The sequence below is a fragment of the Nycticebus coucang genome, chromosome 6, assembly GCF_027406575.1.
Source record: "Nycticebus coucang isolate mNycCou1 chromosome 6, mNycCou1.pri, whole genome shotgun sequence".
In the NCBI taxonomy this organism is placed as follows: domain Eukaryota; kingdom Metazoa; phylum Chordata; class Mammalia; order Primates; family Lorisidae; genus Nycticebus; species Nycticebus coucang.
This window is the reverse complement of record NC_069785.1, coordinates 133362552-133382115: the sequence shown is the minus strand read 5'-3', so window position 1 is coordinate 133382115 and position 19564 is coordinate 133362552. Positions and strand designations below refer to the sequence as shown.

General features: G+C 46.2%; 1 protein-coding gene across 5 annotated transcripts in view; it reads left to right on the top strand.

Annotated features, from left to right (window-relative positions):
* The first annotated feature begins 2182 nt into the window (after window positions 1–2182).
* LOC128588282 (neurotrimin) overlaps window positions 2183–19564 on the top strand; it is a 957145-nt gene continuing 939763 nt past the window's right edge. For all 5 annotated transcript variants that reach the window (XM_053595012.1, XM_053595011.1, XM_053595010.1 and 2 more), the window contains exon 1: window positions 2183–2596. In XM_053595012.1, coding sequence (XP_053450987.1) covers window positions 2515–2596 — 82 coding nt within the window. In that variant the 5' untranslated portion in view covers window positions 2183–2514. The remainder of the gene's footprint in view (window positions 2597–19564) is intronic.

The following is a 19564-nucleotide window of genomic DNA, read 5'->3' as shown; positions in this document are numbered from 1 at the left end:
GCCTAGGATGTTATTTTTGAGGTTGACCTGACACAGATTCTTAAGTTTAAATCCTGACTCCATCCCTTAAAGGTATGTGGCTATGGACAAGCTTGTTCACAGCAGTGTGCTAAAATGAGGGTGATAACAGTACCACTTTATAGGTCATGAGGATTTAATGAGAAAAATACACATAAAACACTGAGCACTAGCAAATGATTAATTAATATCTACCATGATGATTGATTTCTTATTGTTGTCACACATACGGGTGTATGATAAGTGGTAACTGCAAGGATTTGTAGTTTAGGCTGAGACATTCACAAATATTAGTGTCTCTGCCTCTTTGGGGTGGGACCTAAGACTTATCAGTGACCCACAGTCTTTATCGTCACTCTGGAGAGAAGTGAAATGTGGTGAAAGGAAACCACCCTTCCTTCTGTAAGGCACCGTTATCACCTGCTGTCACAGTTGTTCTAAAGCATTTAATTACACATGTCACTGTGCTGAGGGCTGCACAAAAGGACTCGTCTATAGATAAAATTCTTGGCCATTGGGAGCTAACAAAATCAAGGACATTTTGATAGACATATGAATAAGAACTTAATGGAAGAAAAAAAAACACCAGTTAACTTAAAACACCTTTAAAATTGAAAGGGGCCACAGAAATTATTCCAGTTCTGTAATTTTATGTACCAGAAGCCCAAATTCTCCGAGGTAAAATGACCTACCCATGGCTCTTCCAGTCATGAGGAGCTGAGATTAGGATTTGCAGGACCCCCTCCTCTCCGGGCACCATGCTCTGCACCCCTCACTTCCAGAGGGCACTGATGCTCCATACCTCCAGGGGGCGCTGTATGCCCCACACTTCTAGGGGTGCTGTACATCCCTCACCTCCAGGGGGCACTGTACCCCACATCCCCCCAGTTGCCATACACCCCACAGCTTTAGGGTGCTATACCCCCCACCTCCAGGGGGCGCTGTACTCCTCTCCCCTCCAGGGCACTGCTCCCATCCCCACACAGCATATGGCAAACTGCACCTGTTACACTTGTGCAGAAGGGCAATGCTGTGTTCATGTCACCTTTTTTCCCAGAAATACAAACAGACAATGAGTACGTTTATTCTATGTAGTTTGAGAATATATTCATTAAAATTTTTATGAGGGTTACAAGAAAGTATAAAAATTAGCTGTGGAGTTAATTCTGGAAGAATATTTTTTAAATGTGTGTGGAGGTATGTTTGTCACAGTAGGAGTGGTAGGAATGTGACGATCAGGTAGCGAAGGATCTGTGAGGGTCTATGTCATCTAGAATTTTTGTTTACATTCTGTATCTTGCTTCTCGTAAGAGGAAGCCAAAAATCTAAGGCCAACTTCACAAGGCCTTAGAATTAGATCTCTTAAGAGGTCATTGTATTCATTCAGTTATTTCTGTCTGGTTTTTATTCTGACCTATCACCAAGGAGATGAATGTCTATACTTCTCTGAGGACATCTTATAACTGCATACGAAGTTTACATTCAGAAAGTCCCTCAGCTGGCTAACTTAAATCTGTCTTGCTGAATTCATAAAACCATAGACACGTATGTTATTCTTATTAATGGATGCAGGTTGAATGAACTCCTATCCTGTTCTCTTTTAAAGAAGGTTCTGCATATTCAGACTGCAGACTTTCTTTTTAAGTCCCAAATACTTTATCCCTTTTCATGGTATTATATGCACAGATGACTTAGGAAATCCATTTTTTAAAAAATGAATGAAAAATAGCAGTAACATAGATATTCTGAGACAAGAATGACAGAAGAAGAAAATAGAAAGTTATTTACTATATTCAAGCAACTAACTGGAAAGGTTGATGAGAGAGAAAGAAAAAAAAAATCTGTCATTGAATGATATTTCCTTCAGAGAAGGAAATAGGTACCAGCAAATGAAATTTGACTCATCTTTGCAAGTTTCACTGAGCGTGAAAATGTTCCTTTAAAATTTCCCGTAAGCCATGCCTGGCTATGGGATTTTTCCAGTGGGAAGGGAATCTAAGTTCAGGAGGCCAAAGAATGCCAGGGAGAAAGGGATTTTCTGATGCTTGGGGCTCAGACACTGTCAGTTTAAAAAATGAAAGTAATATAGAAGGGGCCAAGTGGCATTTATCATTCTATCTCTCCAGGCTCCTGTCTCTTTAATCAGCTAGCCTGATTTGCCCAGTAAATGATTCCTGCGAGTGTGTGTGTGAGTGCGTGTGTGTCTGTGCGCCTGTGTTGTAGCTCTTGTCAATCCTTGGATTAGAACCAATGATTGCAGCTTGTAGGAGGGCTGTCCAGGGCCAGATTGCACAATGTGTCTCAGTGCCAGAGTATGAGTGGAGGTAATTACGGAGAAGTCAGACTCTCTCACACCCTCGGTTTTCTTGTGTCCTTCAGCAAAACAGTGGATTTAAATCTCCTTACACCAGCTTGAGAGCAACACAGTCTACTAGGGAAGAAAGAGAAAAAAAACGAATCTGACAAAAAAGAAGAAAAAGAAGAAGAAAAAAAATCATGAAAACCCTCCAGGCAAAAATGCACAATTCTATCTCTTGGGCAATCTTCACGGGGCTGGCTGCTCTGTGTCTCTTCCAAGGTAAGTGCTTGCTGTTGATGTGCCTACCGTAGACCCAGGAATTGTGCTTTCTGGGACTCGCAGACTCCCCGAGCCGGCTCGGCTGCGCGGCTTGCAGGTGGAGGAGAGAGCGTTCAGACAGAATGGCTGGGACTTCATGCTCCCGACCAGGCGGGGAGAATATTGATTTGATTCTGGCTGCTACAGGAATGAGGGAATGTATATGCATAAGTGAGATGTGTTTGGTGTTCCTTTTAGGTCTGCGGTTACGTGCGAGGCTCCCCGGTTTCATGCACATTCTTGCGCGTGCACACACACACACACACAACGGAGCACACACGAGAACGGGGAAAATTACAGATTCAGAGGGCAGTGGGGTGGCTAGGGGAGCTGCTACTGTTTGCTTATGCGACTGGGAAGAAATTACGAGAGGAAACTTTAAATATTGGCCAGTGAACTTGCAAAGCTTCTAAAAGGAGCGAACGGGAAAAAGCAGGCTAGAACGGATGGGGTTCCTCCTGTGAGGTTGTGGTCAGCTATCCAGCTTCAAGAGATGAATCAATTTGCAGCAGCGGTGGGCAACTCTGTTAGTTTTTAATGTGTTTCAGGGTGTGTTTGTGGCATGGGTGGGGGTGTGGATAACAATCAGATAAAGGCGAGGGGAGAGGGACTCTGAGATTCTGAAAAGCTTTTCTTAGTTGAAGGGAGTCGAATGCTAATTTTTTGTTTATTTATCGGCTGAGCCCAGAGCGCTGGAGCTGCAGCTGAGTGTGCTTTGATGCCCCTGTGTGGTGTCCCCTGCATTTGGAACCTGCCTCCACCTCTGGTCTATGAGGGGCACTGTGGAGCCCCCTGCCCGCCCCGACCCTGTCCTAGGTCTGATGTTCCTTCCAGCAGCCCAGTTACTGCTAGCCTGCTCATTCCCACCCACCCTGTCCTTAGGGGTCTCTAGTTTGCCTTTTTCATATTAAAGACGCCTGAACTCACAAGGATTGAGACAGCTGAGAAACTTTCCCGGGGTGGTAACGCAGGGCTCTCTAGGCCGAGCCCTCCCGAGGGTTGTGAGGCTCGGACCTGTGCTGTTGTATTCCTAGAGGAAAAGTTCCATCTGATAGACTGAAAAAGGATGGGGAGTCCCACCCACCTCCTTCTCTTCTCCCACTGCAGCATAGAGTTCTCCTGGTCTCTACTCAGTCCCACGCTCGAGTCCTGTTGACCCCTCTCTGAGGTCAGGCGTGGGGCACTGCTGCTGTCCCTGTGGCAGAGGTCGTGATGGCTGCGGTGTGCAGTCACATAAGGTGGGCAGAGGGGCCGAGCTGGAAGGCATCGACTGTGTGCACCCTTGCTGGGGCTCAGGGAGGAAGGCAAGGGGGCGTGAGAGGTCTGCACTGGATGACAGGGTAGTGGATCTTGCAGGAATACCTATGAGGTCACCTGCAGCATCATTCCCAGGGAGCACAGGCCTCAGGATCTCTCTCCTCTCCCTGGGGCATTGGTGGGTGTTAGGAGTGAAGGGAGTCAGCCTGGAGGCATCCTTGATTGATTCGTCTTATATAACGTGGAGCACCAGCGTGTGTGTGCGTGCATGTGTGTGCACCCCGCTTGTTCTGTGCATGGAGAGCACAGCCTTGACACTGGCAGTGGGGAAACTGAGTCAGGGCCAGGCATATTCAGGGCAACAGCTTCTGTGGAGCTGACAGCAGAAACACAAACTAACTAGGGGTGGAGTGAGGGGTCAGGGTAGAGAGAAGGAGGGTCCCAACCCCTCAGTAATTCCCATCTGTCCTCAGATCTGTCTTCTATCTATAACATTAAACTGGAGACAGTGACCCAACTTCCACCATCAACAGCCCCCCACTGGCTGCATGCCAGGAGCCCCAGGGCCATACTGAATTTACATATAAATTAGCATACATGAGGGGTTTTTTTCATCAGAATAAATGCAGGGAAGCATAATATTTGCTCATACTTTGAATCATCCCTGAATAAATGAGTAGAAAGTGGTAGTGCAAATTTCTTCAGGGCGGAAATCTGATTTGTGGTCTCGTTTTTTCTCCTGGGGTTGGGGTGGGGGTGGCAGGAATATCTCAAACCTCTTCGCATCCTACCAGATCCTGAATTTCCTAAGAGAAGTTATGCCCTTATTTGTGCTACTCAGCCCTGAATAGGCTTCCGTGTGTCATGATAGAACGAGGCTTCCCAATTTCAAGGCAGAATGACCCCCAAAGACCCTCATACCACATGGCAGTCGAACCCGGCAAAGGTGATGTCTGTTTTCTCTTGCAGGGGAGGAGAGCCGGTGCCTGCCAGCTATCTCTTATCAAACTTACAGAATTACTGAGGCAGCCCGGGCCTTGCCTGCAATAATCCACCCCTATTGCTTTGACCCAGTGGGACTAGTTAGGATGCAGGACACATTCTAAGGCAGTTTTTTCTTCTCCTCTGTTTTTGTTTTAAGCTGGCTCTTCCTAGAGCTGCTACTTCCTGTGTTTCCAGCCTCTTGAAAAGGTGTCTGGTGCTAGTGGCAGGTTGTGGGCCCCTCCCTCATCTATTCCCCTACCCCTAGCCAACCAGCAGCCATGATCCAGCTTAGAGGGGGAGGGAGTTTCTGAGGGAATAAACGCTGATTAGTGACGCTAGAGGGTGGGGTGATTAGCTCCCCAGGGCTCTGGCCCTAAGACGCACCAGGGTTGATTAACTAGAGGCACCTTTTTCCTGGGAACAGGTGCCAGGGAGCAGGATTAGGTGCTGTCCTTTTCAGCACACCCACCGCCCACCTTCTGCCACTGAGAGGCTGGAAAAGGAATGGCTGGTTTTGCTGCAGCTTTCTCTTTCTAGAAACTCGACCATTTCTCCTTCGAAGGATTATTGTTCCTTTTAACACCTTCCGATTGGCTTGGCTGGGTTCCTCTCTAACTTTTTCTCATCTCCTCACATCCCACATCAACATATCTGCTTGCCTGAGACACGGACATGGCAGAGTAGAAGAAAAAAGAGATTGGGCTAAGTTCACACTCCTCTCTGCTGGACGCCCAGGACATGGGCACCGTTCAGCTGGGCAGACCAGCCAAGTTCCTGCCGTGCACCAGTAAACATTTGGTGCCAGGAACAGCCTGAGCTGGGCAATGCCTGAGCTGTGAGGGAGGCAGATGAGACCATAACAATGTTTACTGACAAAGTGGAAAATTCGGTTTGGGAAACAGGGCCCTGGGCCTGATGGAGGCATGGCAGGCACTTGGAAGTGTGCCAGTGTAAGTAGGAGGCAGAGGAGCTTCCCACTCGGAACCTGCTTGCCCTGCATGGAGCTGCCGACTCCAGGCATGTTGCAGGGAAGGCGCACATGACACTAGGAATCCTGCTCACCTCCACCTTCCTGCTGGGGTCACCACATCAACAGTGACTGTCTTCTGGGCATTTGCTCAAAGGTGCCAGAGAGTCCCAGCTCTGACCTGGTTACTTGAACACCATTCTTAAAAATCACAGCTTGCATTACCAAGAGCAAAGCCTGACCCTGGTCTTGACTTTTCCTTTTTTGGTTTATGGAAAGCCGAATATAAGCCTAAGCACCCCTTCTTATCATCCGAGATGCGTGGCCCCTAACTTCTGTTCTCCCTCAGTAAGCTGCTTCTGCAGTGCTGGTATTAATTATGGGGTCCCAAACAGTGTCTCCAAGTGTCCCTGTTGGTCCCTTGCTGGAGGTGCTCCAGGCTTGGTTGCCTTCTGTCGACTCCCTGGGAGATTTCCAGCTTGTGCTTCCATGGATGGGCCAAACAAACTGGGGTTGGCTGTAGCCACAGTGTATCCCTGGGCATGACGTGAGCTCATTCAATATCCCAGGAAGTGGCAGAATTTCTGAATCAACATGGGACATGTGATTTTGGCATGTGCAAGAAACACATGGTGGAGAGACTCGCATGGCTTTGGCTGTAACGGGGATGTATACTCTGGATGGAGCAAATGGGTCAGGGACTGGGCTCTTTTCCCAGGGGTTCTGCTTGGAGCTCAGGGCTTGCATCTGCTCACAAACTAGCGTGCTAAAGATGAAAAAAAAAAAAAGCATATTGCTTTCTGCTTTTCATGTAGCCTCACAGAGGTCCTACAGCCTCTCTAAAAATACTCGACGTGCATGGGCTCCAGGTTTCAAGCCCATGCTAGAGACCTGACCGCAGTTCGGTGGGGACCATGTACATCTGAGCTCAAATTTCCCTTCTGTTTTTGTCGGGAAAACTCTTTTCCTTCTGTGAGCCTGTCTCCCCACCTGCCCGGTAGGCCGGGGAGGGACTCCCCTGGGTGTTGTAAGGAGTCATTAATGCTCGTAACACTCGAACATGTGGCGCTAAGTGGAACTCCATGCTGAGACTGTCGTATTTATGCAGTTTACTTTCTTTCTGCTCTATTGTCTTTTTACATGTTTACTTTATGTCTATAGTCATTTGAAATTCAATAAAACAAGTTAAACATAAAAAATGAAGCATGCAAACATAAGGAAGTCGACGGCATACAGGTTGGATAGGGTTGGACAGAGGGTGCCACCCCCGGCGGTCTTCCCAGTGTCTCCTCTGCCCTGGGGGCAGATGTTTTATTCCACAGGAAAGGGACACTGGGGTTGGCAGAGGGGCTGTAGCAGGAACTTGGAGGGAGCACGCTCCCACCCCTGTGTGAAGGAGGATTCTGCCTGGGAGAGGTGTGAATGGTGGAGGGGAGCCCTGGGGTGAACGAAGGAAGAGGTAGGTGTTTCAATGACAAAAATCAGCTCTAACCTCCCCTGGCAAAGGGTGGGAGAAAGAGAGCTCTCGCCCCTGCTGTGACGATGATTCAGGTCAGTGACCTCTGACAGCTTTGAATTTCTTTGTGTGTGTGTGTGTGTGTGTGCGTGCGCACTCTCCTGGATTAAGCCTGTTCTTGCTATGCTAGTGATTAAATTTAAAAGACACGGGAGTGAATCCACTTTCCTCTCCTCCTCCCTCCCTCCCTCCTTTTCTTATTCTGCCCCCTCTCCCCTGCTTCTCTCTTCTCCACTTTCCCTTTTTCTCTTTCCCTTTTTGTTTCTTCCTTTCGTTTTTCCTGCTCCTCTATGGGAAAAGTAATTGATCAGTTGACAGATCTAGGTCAAGCTCGGAGGGGTTGCGCTGCACATGCAGGCTTGCCCAGGAGGAGGAGGGAGTCTGCCTTCCAGTTCACAAGGAGCCCTGAGGCCGTGGGGACCTGGTGGAACAGGGGAGGGCCCAGCAGACCCTGGGCCAGTGCAGCCCTCCCCAGTGAGCAGCTCCAGGATCCTACTGAATGCACAGTCTTCAGCGGTTTGGAGGCCCTGACACTCTCATTTCCCACATCCAGTTTATCTTTGGCCCTTTCCTGCTTTTTTTCTCAGCTTCTATATTCCGCTTCTTTCTGTTTTTTTTTTTCTTCTTCTTTCTATCATCCCCTCCTTTTCTCCTCCTTTCAAAATCATGACAGAAAATCACAGAACCTCTCCTGCTTAAGACATTTGAGAGAAATGGCCTTTTGTTTATTTGCAAGAGGAAAAACAGAAACCCTACCAGAAGAACTCTGTAAGTCATTTGCAAACTGCAAAACAAACCAACAAAGATTCACATTTTCGGGGCTGAGAAGAGAGTATTTCAAGAGAGACTGTCAGGCTCGGAAATCAAATATTGGAAAACACGTGCTTCAGCTCTGTTCGTGAGGACATCTTCGGTTACCAAATTTGATTTTTTTTGTTGTTGTTGTTAGCTTCTATGAGAGTATTGTGCTTTGTGCTAATATAAGACTGGTCAGAAAACCACTGGTTCAGGCTCCAGCGGTGCTTCATCGGCTCATCTTGAAATGGTCACCAAGCCCGAACTCCAGTCCAGCTCTTGGTTTCTCCATTGGTCCAGGTACCAGCACAGGCTCACTGAGCACCTACTAGATTTTCGCATTGTTTGGTTTCTGGGAATACAACAGTGACTTTTAAAAACTGCTGGGTGAGCCCAGAGATCTAGAGCAGTCTCACAGATTTGGCTCAGCTTGTTCTCCTTTGTACTAAATTGAAAGCCCCAACAGGAGCTCCAGGAGCAAGGGTAAAGATTCCATGACACAGTCTCTGGTCTCCTGTGCGAACGATGCTGGGAGAACAAGCACGTCACTAGCCCTCCATCCTGATTTGGAGCCAGGGAGCCCCAGGGGAGGATGTTCACATCTTAGCTCTGTGTTACGGTGGATCGGAGCTGCTGCCTTTGCTGTTCCACATTCCCCACTGCCAGAAAGGGCCTCATGGACGTCAGAGGTGCCTCTGGTTACAAGCAGGATGGTGAAAGCTGGTGTGAGTTAATTTCCCTGTGACCACTGTCCTGTGTCATTTGAATTATCGGTTGATTCTTAACACTACTGCCACCTGTCTGGCCTACCCACCTCCTACACAGAACTAGAGGGCGAGAAGATAAAGGGAGAACACTGTAGATAAGACCAGGGAAGAATTTCCCCGAGACAGCTCCTCTGTCGGACGCGTGCTGTTCATTTGACCTCTACGAGGGATTCTTATTTCAGGGTAGATCTAAGATAAACTCCCTTTGGAGAACCCCTTTTATCTGCTACCTGCTCATCACACCTGATTTAGGGTTGCCGGAGTAGGGGGAATACATCATTAGCTGAAGGAATTTTTTGTTCTCTGTACAATGTTGGGACATCACACGTGTAACTGTTCCCCTGTGCACCCACCTTCTTTTCATTCATCGGCTGTGTCTTGAGGTCTATGTGCCCAGAGGAAAAGAAGCTTCCCTTACATTGACCTGTGCACTAGAGCTACACCCTGAAGGCTGCTGTCTGCATTTCATGAAGCTATCCTTAGCTTTACTCATGCACAAGAGCAGCTAATTACCTTTCTCATGGACCCAGGACTCTTCTAAGATCAGCAGCCTACAGCAATTATCCACCTTCTGACCCTATCTCAAAAATCAGAAAAGTCTTCAGGTTCAGTCTGCATTTATACCTGTTCGCGATACTCTCCCTCTCTAAGCCAATGGTTTGCAAACTTGATGTACCATAGAATTGTCTGGGGAGCTTTACAAAAACACCAATTTCTGTATCCTATCACAGGCCAGTTTAATCAGAATTTCTTCAGTTGGGGCCCTACCCTGATATCTTTAAAAGCTCTCCAAGAGGGCTCCGTCTGCAGCCAGATTGAAAATACACTTCTCAAACCATCTGAAAATGTTCTATGACCTTGGGGGAGGGCACATCCTTTAGGGGGGCCTCAGTCTTCTCACTCTAAAATAAAGCAGTTGGACTAAAAGATTTTCACATTTCATTCCAAGTTCAACATTTGGCAATTCTGCAAATAGTCTTTTTGAGTATAGTTATTGATAGGTAGTGGTGCTGAAAGAAAATACTCAGAACCAGCCTCTGCCTGCAGGAAGCTAAGAATACAGACAGCATCACAGCCAGAGGCAGAGAGTCAGAAGATGTCGTGGTGTGTGTGCACAGCCACCACACACTGCATCATCTGTGTGATATTTGCACGTGTATACGCATGCATTTATTTACCTAGAAAGCATCCTTAGAATGGAAGAAAGGATTCACTAGTCACAGTGCTTCAGGGAGGGGGAATGAGGAATAATAATGACTTAATTGATCCATCCTTAAGGCTTCCTACAAGAGAACTTCAGAAGGCATTTGATTGAGAGTCAAGACGGTGTGCGTTCCACCAGATCAGAGAGTCCTCAGCAAGGGTGAGCAATGGCGAGCCTTAGCAGCCAGTCCCCGCCTCAGGTGTGAGAATTGTGTATTTCTCTTCCACTTGTCTTCCTTCCCTGCCTCCCGGAATCGGTTACCCAGGCACCTTTAGATAAGACCAGGGAAGAATGGTTGATAAAGGCTTCCACTGCTCTCCTTCTCGTGGTTGATAAAGGCTCACAGTCACAACCTCCAAGGCAGTTTTGCAGCTTTGTGTGTTAGGGCAGAAGTGGTGCTGGCTCCAGCCGGCCAGCGAGGGCAGCTCTCACAGTGTATCCAGGAATGAAAACTTGTTTGTTTTCTGATAGAGTCAGCAGGTCTGAGAGGCAGGTGTGCAGCACAGCTACCCTCCAGGTTCATGGGCAACCCACACTCCCACCTGGCTCCCTGGAGTGTTCACACCACTGTGCTGGACAGTCCACCAATCATAGTCAGCACAGGTGTGGCGGGACCTTCAGATGCTTTCTTTCAACTCCTCTCTTTGAGCTCTGACAGCACAGCCGCATATGTCCTCAGCCTCTTGAGTCTCCTATAATGGGGACTCCGTCTCTTCAGATAGTCTGGGGCACCTTCTTGGAAGTTGGGAAGAGGAGGAAGGGGAAGAGGTGGGGAAAGGAGAAATATCTGCCTTCTTCTAGGTCCTGACCATTTGTCCTGGATCTGAAGGGTCATTGCCCCAAGCCTGACTGTCTAGGTCCAGACCCTGGCTCTGCCATTTCCTAGTTGAGCCCTGTGGCTGCTGAATCAACCTCTTGGTAATTCAGTCTTCTCTTCAACAAAGTAGAGATATTTACAGGACTTACCTGGTAAAGCTACCGTAAGGGTTAAGTCACTTAATGCAGATAAAGTATTTGGATACCACGTGGCACATAGTGAGGGCTCAGTAAACACTACCCAGTAGTATAATATCATGATTGCTGCTGATTCTACTACCCACAGGACAGGTCGCATTTTTCTGCCACATGGCTGCTTTCAAATATTTGAAACCTCCCTTTCTCTCCCCAATCTCCTCTTCACTAGATTAAACATTCCGAGGTTTTCCTCCTGTTTTCTATATGACCGTCCACAGAAAGGGCGTTGATTGTTCTCTAAAGTTATCCCGGTGACTCTGCATTTGTCTCAAAGTCATCTTCTGCCTGTGTGTTCTGAGGAGCCCGGTGTGTTACAAGATGTGGCCTCTCCTGGTCCCAAATCCAAGTGACAAACTCAGGATACCGCTGTTCTCAGGTTACAAACGAGATAGGTTCTGCAGGTTTGGTCCTAAGTTGAATTTTTCTGTAAGTTGGAAGAGCTGTTTCCCTGTTACCTGTAATAGCCTCCATTCATGAGTGCGAGCTGTACATTAGTCATCAAGTTTGTTACTTGAAGACTTCTTGTAATCGCCCCTGTTAGACATATGAGTTGTATGTAAGTCAGATGCTTGTAACTTGGGGACTGCTGTACTCCCTGATCCTTCGACCCTTCGGGTGTTGCCGCCCTTCCCCCCCTTAGCACAGGGGTGCCCACTGTTCCTTCATCCCATGCTTGGGCCCACCCTGCCCTTGTTTGCCTTGAAAATGTTTTTTATAATTCCGGACAAAATTCCATCTCCGTACCCTTTGATATCTCCTTTACTCCCTCCTTCCACGTGCTTCCATTGCCCTTGGTCATTTTTTGCTCTTCATATCCGCAGCATGTTAGGGTGGTGACTTGTTTCCATGTCTGCCTCCCCTTACCAGGTTGTGGGCTCCAGGAGGCCAGGGACTGACGTCCTTACCTTTATAGTCCTAGCACTCCTACCACAGTACCTGGGGCAAATGGGACACTCCTTGTTTATGCACGGGAGGAAGGGAGAGGGAAAGAAGGAGTGGGAGGGAGGAAGGCCTGAGATCCCCCTAGGCATTTCAGCAGCCACATCACTCTGTTGACTTACAGTAATACATTGTGCGTGTTGATAACCCAGCCCTTCCTTATGCTATACCCGTGCCTTTCCCCCATGTACGCAAGAGCCTGACCTCACAACGTACCCTTCTAAAGTCATCTTGTTACACATTCAACTCATCTTTTCTGCCAAAACTTTTCTTTTTTTGACTCACATATTAGTAAAGCCTCCAAGCTAGGATCAGTGATAAACAGTATGTTATAGGCCCCCAAGCAGTAGTATTTGTGTAGCTCAACATTTCAGGCCAAACTTACCCAAGAGCAGAAAATAGGCACTGCAGTGGTGAACTGATCAGATCGGTGGGGCAGAGGGGAAGAGCCTTTGTCCCCATCTGGGTGAGTGCTGGTGTGAGAGGGAACCACAGGAACAAGGAAGGATGGAGCTGGGAGAATAGGAAAGTAGCTGGACAGATCTGTTTACTTGCAGGAGATGAAGGGGTTGAGTATTTGTTTCTCCAAATCTACTCTCTCTCTTCTTCCACAGAGGAAGCCACTGGGGCATCTGACTCTCCTCCTGTATAACCCAGAGCAAATGTGGCCCAGACGTGGAAAGGATTAATTGACAGCTTTTCTCTTCATGCAATTGGCCATACAGGAACTTCCATAGTCGGATAAACCATTCTGCTAATTCTTAAAACAAATAAGAGTTAATTAATTGTTATGTATTTCTCCTTTCCTTTCCTCGAAAGCTTCTTAATAGAAGGCTCTAAATGCCTTATCATTATTTTTTCATTACTTTGCCACAGTTAAAGCCTTGTTCAAGGTCAAGATATTTCAATCATCAAATCCAAAGGCATTTTCACAGACTCTAGAGTCAAGAGAATTTTACATGCCCAGTCCCCCTCCAAAGGCAATAATATGACCTGAATGATGTTCACTAATTTCTGATCAAAATTTTCAGAGATTTCTAGTTACCAGACACTTCTCATTCTGGCTGCCCACCTGGTTTGCCCCTGGAGATGGTTATGAGCAACTTCCCAGGAATAGGTTGGAATAAGGCAAGGCCACTTCTATTTTGACAGAACAACAGGTGATTCTGTTGTGCAGGTTTAGGTAAGAATAAATGATGTGAAAACTCTTTTTTGTAGGTGATAGAGGACAATTTGCTATTCGGGCAGACACTTTCGATGCCTCCTCCCTATCAATTCTACGCTCTCTCTTTACAAACTGCACTCAAAATTTTGTCATGGTAGCAATGGGCCATTTATAACACCTCCCAGAGTCCCTTATAGCAGGGCATGGTCCTGTAATGTCATCAGGCCAACAGGTGGCAACCACGGGATTACTGGCTGGGGGGTTAAGGATTGCGGTCAGATGGTTTGTCCTTTTTGGTTTTTGTCATTGTTCTTTCTTGACTGGAAGCCTAGGACCCCTGCCTGGAGGTGGAGGAGCCAATGTGAGAACAGGACAAAGAACACACGTCAAGAATGGCAGAGAAGGAAGCTTTTAGGTTAAACCACATGGATCTGCTGTTTTGGTGCATCAAAAATCACTGAGTCTAGACAATTTTATATGCATCAATCTAATAGAAGGAGCTCAGGTTCAAGATGACATAGCAGTTGTACCACTTTTGAGAGACTCATTATCCCTTGTACGGAAAAAATGTCCATGTAATTAGGTTTCTGTTACTTACCACTGAATGCAATTCTAATGAATTTATGTAGAGCAAAAACTTGACTGTCCTAACTTTGGCCCCGTAACACTATCAGGATACGAGTAATGTTGTGTGATCCTCTTTCTAAGAGGTGACTATCTTGGACCCCATTTATCTTATCTTGACATTCTTAGTTCCTTCCTGTGACCATCCTATGTAATAGTTTCTAGAGCACTAATCATCCTGATCATTACCAGAATTCTGAACATATCCAGTTTGATAATCATTAGCTTAAAAGGTATTGTAAGATGGTGGCACCTGTGGCTCAAAGGAGTAGGGTGCCAGCCCCGTATGCCAGAGGTGGTGGGTTCAAACTCAGCCCCGAACAAAAAAAAAAAAGGTATTATAGGAGCAGACTCTTCTGCAAATAATCTGGTTGGCAAACTGGGGCATGGACCATTACTAAGCAAATTTTGGACTTTACCATTATATAGGCTCACTCAATTATTGTGTTAGCTTCTTTGGGTTTTTTTGGACATACCACACCATTGGCTTATATTGAGATTGTACACATTTCCTCTCACAAAATAATCTGTTGCACAAGAACTCTCCTATCCTGGTTTACAGTTAAATTTCATTAAATGTTTCTTTTAAATGCTTGAAATTTTATTGCAGCCTATGTCCAATATTTAAGGCCATTGAGATTACTTTTGGACCCTGTTATCAGCTTTGTGTCAAGTCCAAATTATATAGACGTGTCATCTCCACATCATTAAAATTCATGATAAAAAAGCAACAGAAGACATCTGAAGGTATGGGCAAATTCTTACTTACACTTATATTTCATCCATTGCAGAATTACTTATTCAGACCCTGTGTGTACTAGGCATAAACAACAAGGCAGATATAGTTCTTACACTCAACGAAACAGACAACTCATTTTAGTGTGGTAAGTGCTGGGATAAAATCAAGTCGTGTTTGCTATGGTAGCATTTGGGAGATTTTTCAGGTCAGAAGAGTATTATTCTGGAAGGAAAATGTGGTAAAGAGACAAAGGCGAGTGTATTTAACCAGGCGAGAGGAGAGACGCGTGTTACACAGGAAACTGTGTAGGCCAAAGTCTACGGACAAGATATCACGGTAGGAATTCGGGATTGAATTGGCCAGACTGTGTGCATTTGTAAGGGGTGAGGGGAGGTAGGTCGAAAGACAAGAGGTTTAAGTAGACAGGTAGGCAGAGGTTGGACTTAGAATGGTTCCTATCGAAGATTCTATGCTGAGGGAAGAGGGTGCATTGAAGGGCTTTTGCAGTTTTAGTGGTTAAATGACATAATTTTGGTTAGTCAAAAATGTGGAAGTGCCACCCTCGCTATGGTATTGGAAGTGAATTGGGGGTAGGGCGCTTCCTAGAGGCTGCAAAGCCAACTGGGCATGACCTTGTGGGGATGGGAGTTGCAGAGATGGGGAGCCAAGGAGTTACATGAGAATTGTGGAGGAGATAGAGGGCTAAGCCTTGCAGATGGAGGAGGGACAGGGTGATCCATGATAAAGGGAACAGCCTTCTGGTTTCTGCGGCTCAGAGATGGGTTTTAGAGAGATGGTAATGAGCACCATTTGAGTCACGATAGGGTAACCAGGAGCCCTACCATAAACTCTGGAGAAATATCAGAGCTTCCACAAAGATGGTCTCCAACACAGATACAGTTAATTACCCAGGGAGAGTAGAGAGTACATAAAATGAGGGCAGAGAACTGCACTTAAAGGTTGGGAGGAGAAGGGATCTGGGGAAGCGGAGTATTAAGGAGCAGCGAAAAACGTACACTAGAAATCAGGAGAGCTTGAGGCCATGGAGGTCAAAGGATCTCAGTTTGGGAAAAGTGTGGATATTAGCAGTGGGAAATGCTTTTAAAGGATCGAGGGAGATTATACTTAGTCACAAGAATATCTTCTATCCTGTTGGGGAGAACAGGGTGGGAGATGAGGAAGTGGAGTTAGAAAACGTGCATGATATTTCAAAAGGTTTTCTGTATTAAAAATAAAAGGAGAAAGCAGAAGGACGCCAGGGATCGCGGGTTGAGAGGACGCTGCTGCTGCTGCTGCTGTGAGATGGGAAAGGCTCCGTGAATGCCGATGGACAGGGGCAGAAGAAGGGACCGAGGACACAGCAAGGCCGCGGGAGGCCCTGGGGGAGGATGAGTGGATGGAAGGGGGGCAGATCCTGAGCACAGGTAGAGGGACAAGTCTCTCGAAGAGAAGGTGGAAGACTGATTCCATTACTCTTTAAAGCAAGGGAGGAGAAAAGTACTCGAGAATACCCATTATAGTTGAATCCAGCTGCAAATGACAAGAAATATGCAGTAAAAGTGGCTTAAATAAGACAGCTTGTCTCTCTCTGGTAATCGAAATGCTGTATTTCATCTGTTCATGGCTGGTGACGTGTTCCCTGAGTGCAGGGCCCCAGGCCTTCCTGTCCTTTGGGCAGGCTGCATGTGGCTTTGCTCTGTGGTCTCAGATGGCAGCATCTGTGGGCCAGGCAGCGGGATGAGGGACTGAGGAGGAAGAAGGGACAGCATGCCATGCACTGTGCACTGTCCCCGCAGGCAGCTCCTGGAGGCCCTCAAGTGGCATCCTTGCTCACCTCCTCTTGGCCAGAACATAGTCACATTATCATGTCTAGATGCAAGCTTGCGTGGGGAACTCCCTGTCCACCCCGGTAAGCACACGCTCAGACAAGTTCAGGGGCCCTATCCCCATGCAAAGGGGTGGGGGGGATGAATATTAAGAGATACAAGACACAGGACACACATATAGTTATGGCATTGCCACCCGCTTTGTGGCATCTAACTGTGGTTTTTCAAGTTCACCAGTCATTGGCATGTAAAGTGATGAAACCGCAGTGGAAACAGTTTGGTGGTTTCTTAAAGAGCTAAACATAGAATTACCACAGGACCCAGCAGTTCCGCTCCTGGATGTCTGTACATCCACAAGAATGGAAAGCAGGGACTCAGACAGGTTTTGATGGTGTTCACAGCTGCATTATTCACAGTAGTTGAAGAAAAACAGCCCAGTGTCCATCCAGGATGAATAAATGAAATGTAGCAGATACGTACAACGGGTGTTAGGAAGCCTTAAAAAGGAAGGGAATTCTGATACATACTGCAACATGGATGAATCTTGAAATTATGCTAAGTGAAATAAACCAGGCCCCAAAGGGCAAATACTGTATAATTCTATTAATGCAAAATATCTAGAGCAGTGGTTCTCAACCTTCCTAATGCCACGTCCCTTTAATACAGTTCCTGTGGGTCGCGACCCACAGGTTGAGAACCGCTGATGTCAGAGGCTGGCGGGAGGGGTGGGACAAGGAGTTAGGTACCAGGCATAGAATTTTCATGTGGGATCATGAGAAAATTCTGGAAGTGGATGGGGGTGATAGTTACAGAACCTCATCAATATACTCCCGCCACTGAATTGTACCCTTAGCATGGTAAAAATGGTGAATTTCATGTTATGCATGTTTTACTACCATGAACACAAATGAAAAGAAAAAAAGAGATCATTAGCTGTCCTTGGCACAGGATGGATGCAGATAAATTTTTCAGCATGGTGGCAGGATGTTGAAGGAGTTTGCATTTGCTAGCTTTCATTTTCCCTGAGCGGAACAGTGTGTGTCTGCACACACGCATGCCCAGGTCCACGTGTGTGTGTCCTCTGAACCGCTGGCGTTACAAGAAAGCAAAAAAGAGCTGAACTAGTTGCTTGTGTAATGGGGGGAAGAGCCGAGGAACCAGAGGATTCCCTGCAGTATTAATCACTCTTCCTCACGCCATTCTCTTTTCTCTGATTTTTAAAAATATAATGTGATCTATCCTTACCATTTTCTCATCTTTTTTTTTCTGTTTCCAGTCCTGCCATTTAAAACCATCTCCTGGACATGACCCGAGCTCACTGCCTACTCTTTTCTTGCATTGGTTGTTTCAGGAAGTACAAAGGGATAGTCTTACCTTTACAGTTTACAAGAGAATATCTACATGAAATATATTTATTGATTTCCACAGCAACTCAGTATCTTAGCCTCATCCCAGTCTTATCATTAACTCTAACTTTAGGAATTAACTTTTCCAAGCCTTTATTTTCCTCATCTGTAAAATGGGATATTTAAACATCCTTGGAATGTACTTTTCATGTTTAACTGAATCACGTTTGTGGAAACTTCTGTCACTCAATACATTTTGGAAAATTTAAAGCCAGAATTTTCTGGGGGTTGCTGATAGGACAGGTGTTGGTGCCTGGGCCTCCCTGACACAGTCACCTGCGACCCAGCCTCTCTCCCTGGCTCTGTCTCCAGCACTCCCCTCCTAACTTTGCCACATGGCCCCCCAGCTCTGTATTTTTGCAGTGCTGCTCTCCGCTGGGAATGTCCCTTCTGCAAGATCAACATGGTACATCCTCATTTTGATGTTGAGGGCAATGGAATAATAAGGCCAGGGAAAGACAAAAAAGAACAACGCCAGCAGAATAGGGTGGCTACCATTAACCAAGATGAAATTGTGTATTTGTATATTTCAAAATAGCTGGAAGGGAGGACTTGAAATGATTCCAACACACAGAAATGGTCAGTGCTGCAGGTGACGATACCCCAAGATGCCGACGTGATGATCTCACGTCCTGTACACGTACCAGAATGTCACATTCCCCATAAATACGTACAAATGTTGCTTCACTTCAGACCTTTTAAAAAATAAATCTGACATTCGTTCAAAAAACAAAAAGGAGAGCAGAAGTGTTTTGAAACCTACTCTAACCCACTGTTTTTACACTAAGCCTCTGTGGGGACCCCAATTCTAACCTGCCCTAGGAAAACAGGGAGCATTATTGACACATGGTGGCATTAGATCCTGGCTATCCAAGCACAGTCTCTGAACCAGAAAGCAGAGGACTACACCCAACAATCTGTGTTTCAAGAAGTCTTTCAGGGCTGGGCATGGTGGTTTATACTTATAATCCCAGCATTTGGGGAGGCCATGGTGGAGGTTGAGGTCAGGAGTTTGAGACCAGGCTGGGAAATATAGCAGGTCCCTGTCTATTAAAAAAAAGATGAATCAGTCAGGGGTGGTGCTGTGTGCTGTAGTCCCAGCTGTTTGGGAGGCTGAGACAGGAAGATTGCTTGAGCCCAAGAGTTTGAGGCTATAGTGAGACCCTGGACTGGAGACTGCCTCTTAAAAAGAAAGAAAGAAAGAAAAAGCCCTTCGGGTGATTCACAGCAAAGTTTGAAACCCACTGACTTAAAGACATCAGGCTGTGCAAGTAAGTGGAGGGAGCTCTTGCTGGCAGGGCCACTCCTAGGGCTGGGCACTAAGGAGTTAAAAGTGAGCAGAGGTCATGGCCACGCCTAGTGGGAGGAGCCTCTTTTTCACTCACTTGTACCCACTGTAGAAAAACCCACCAAACCTCCTACACCAAGGAAACTGGGTTGTATGTAACCATATAAATATGTACATACATTTACTTACAATGTAAGTAAATATACATTCTTTTTTGCTAGGGTTGTCAGATTTAGCAAATAAAAGTCCAGGACACCAGATAAATTTAAATTCCAGATAAACAAATGATTTTGTATTATGTACAGCACATATGATAATAAGAAATGTTATTTTTTTGAAATTCAAATTTAAATTGGCCATTTTTTCTTTTTCTATCAGGCATCCCACCTTTTGCCCATAAGTATTAGGAATATAAAGGAAATAGCTTGGTTGGAATCA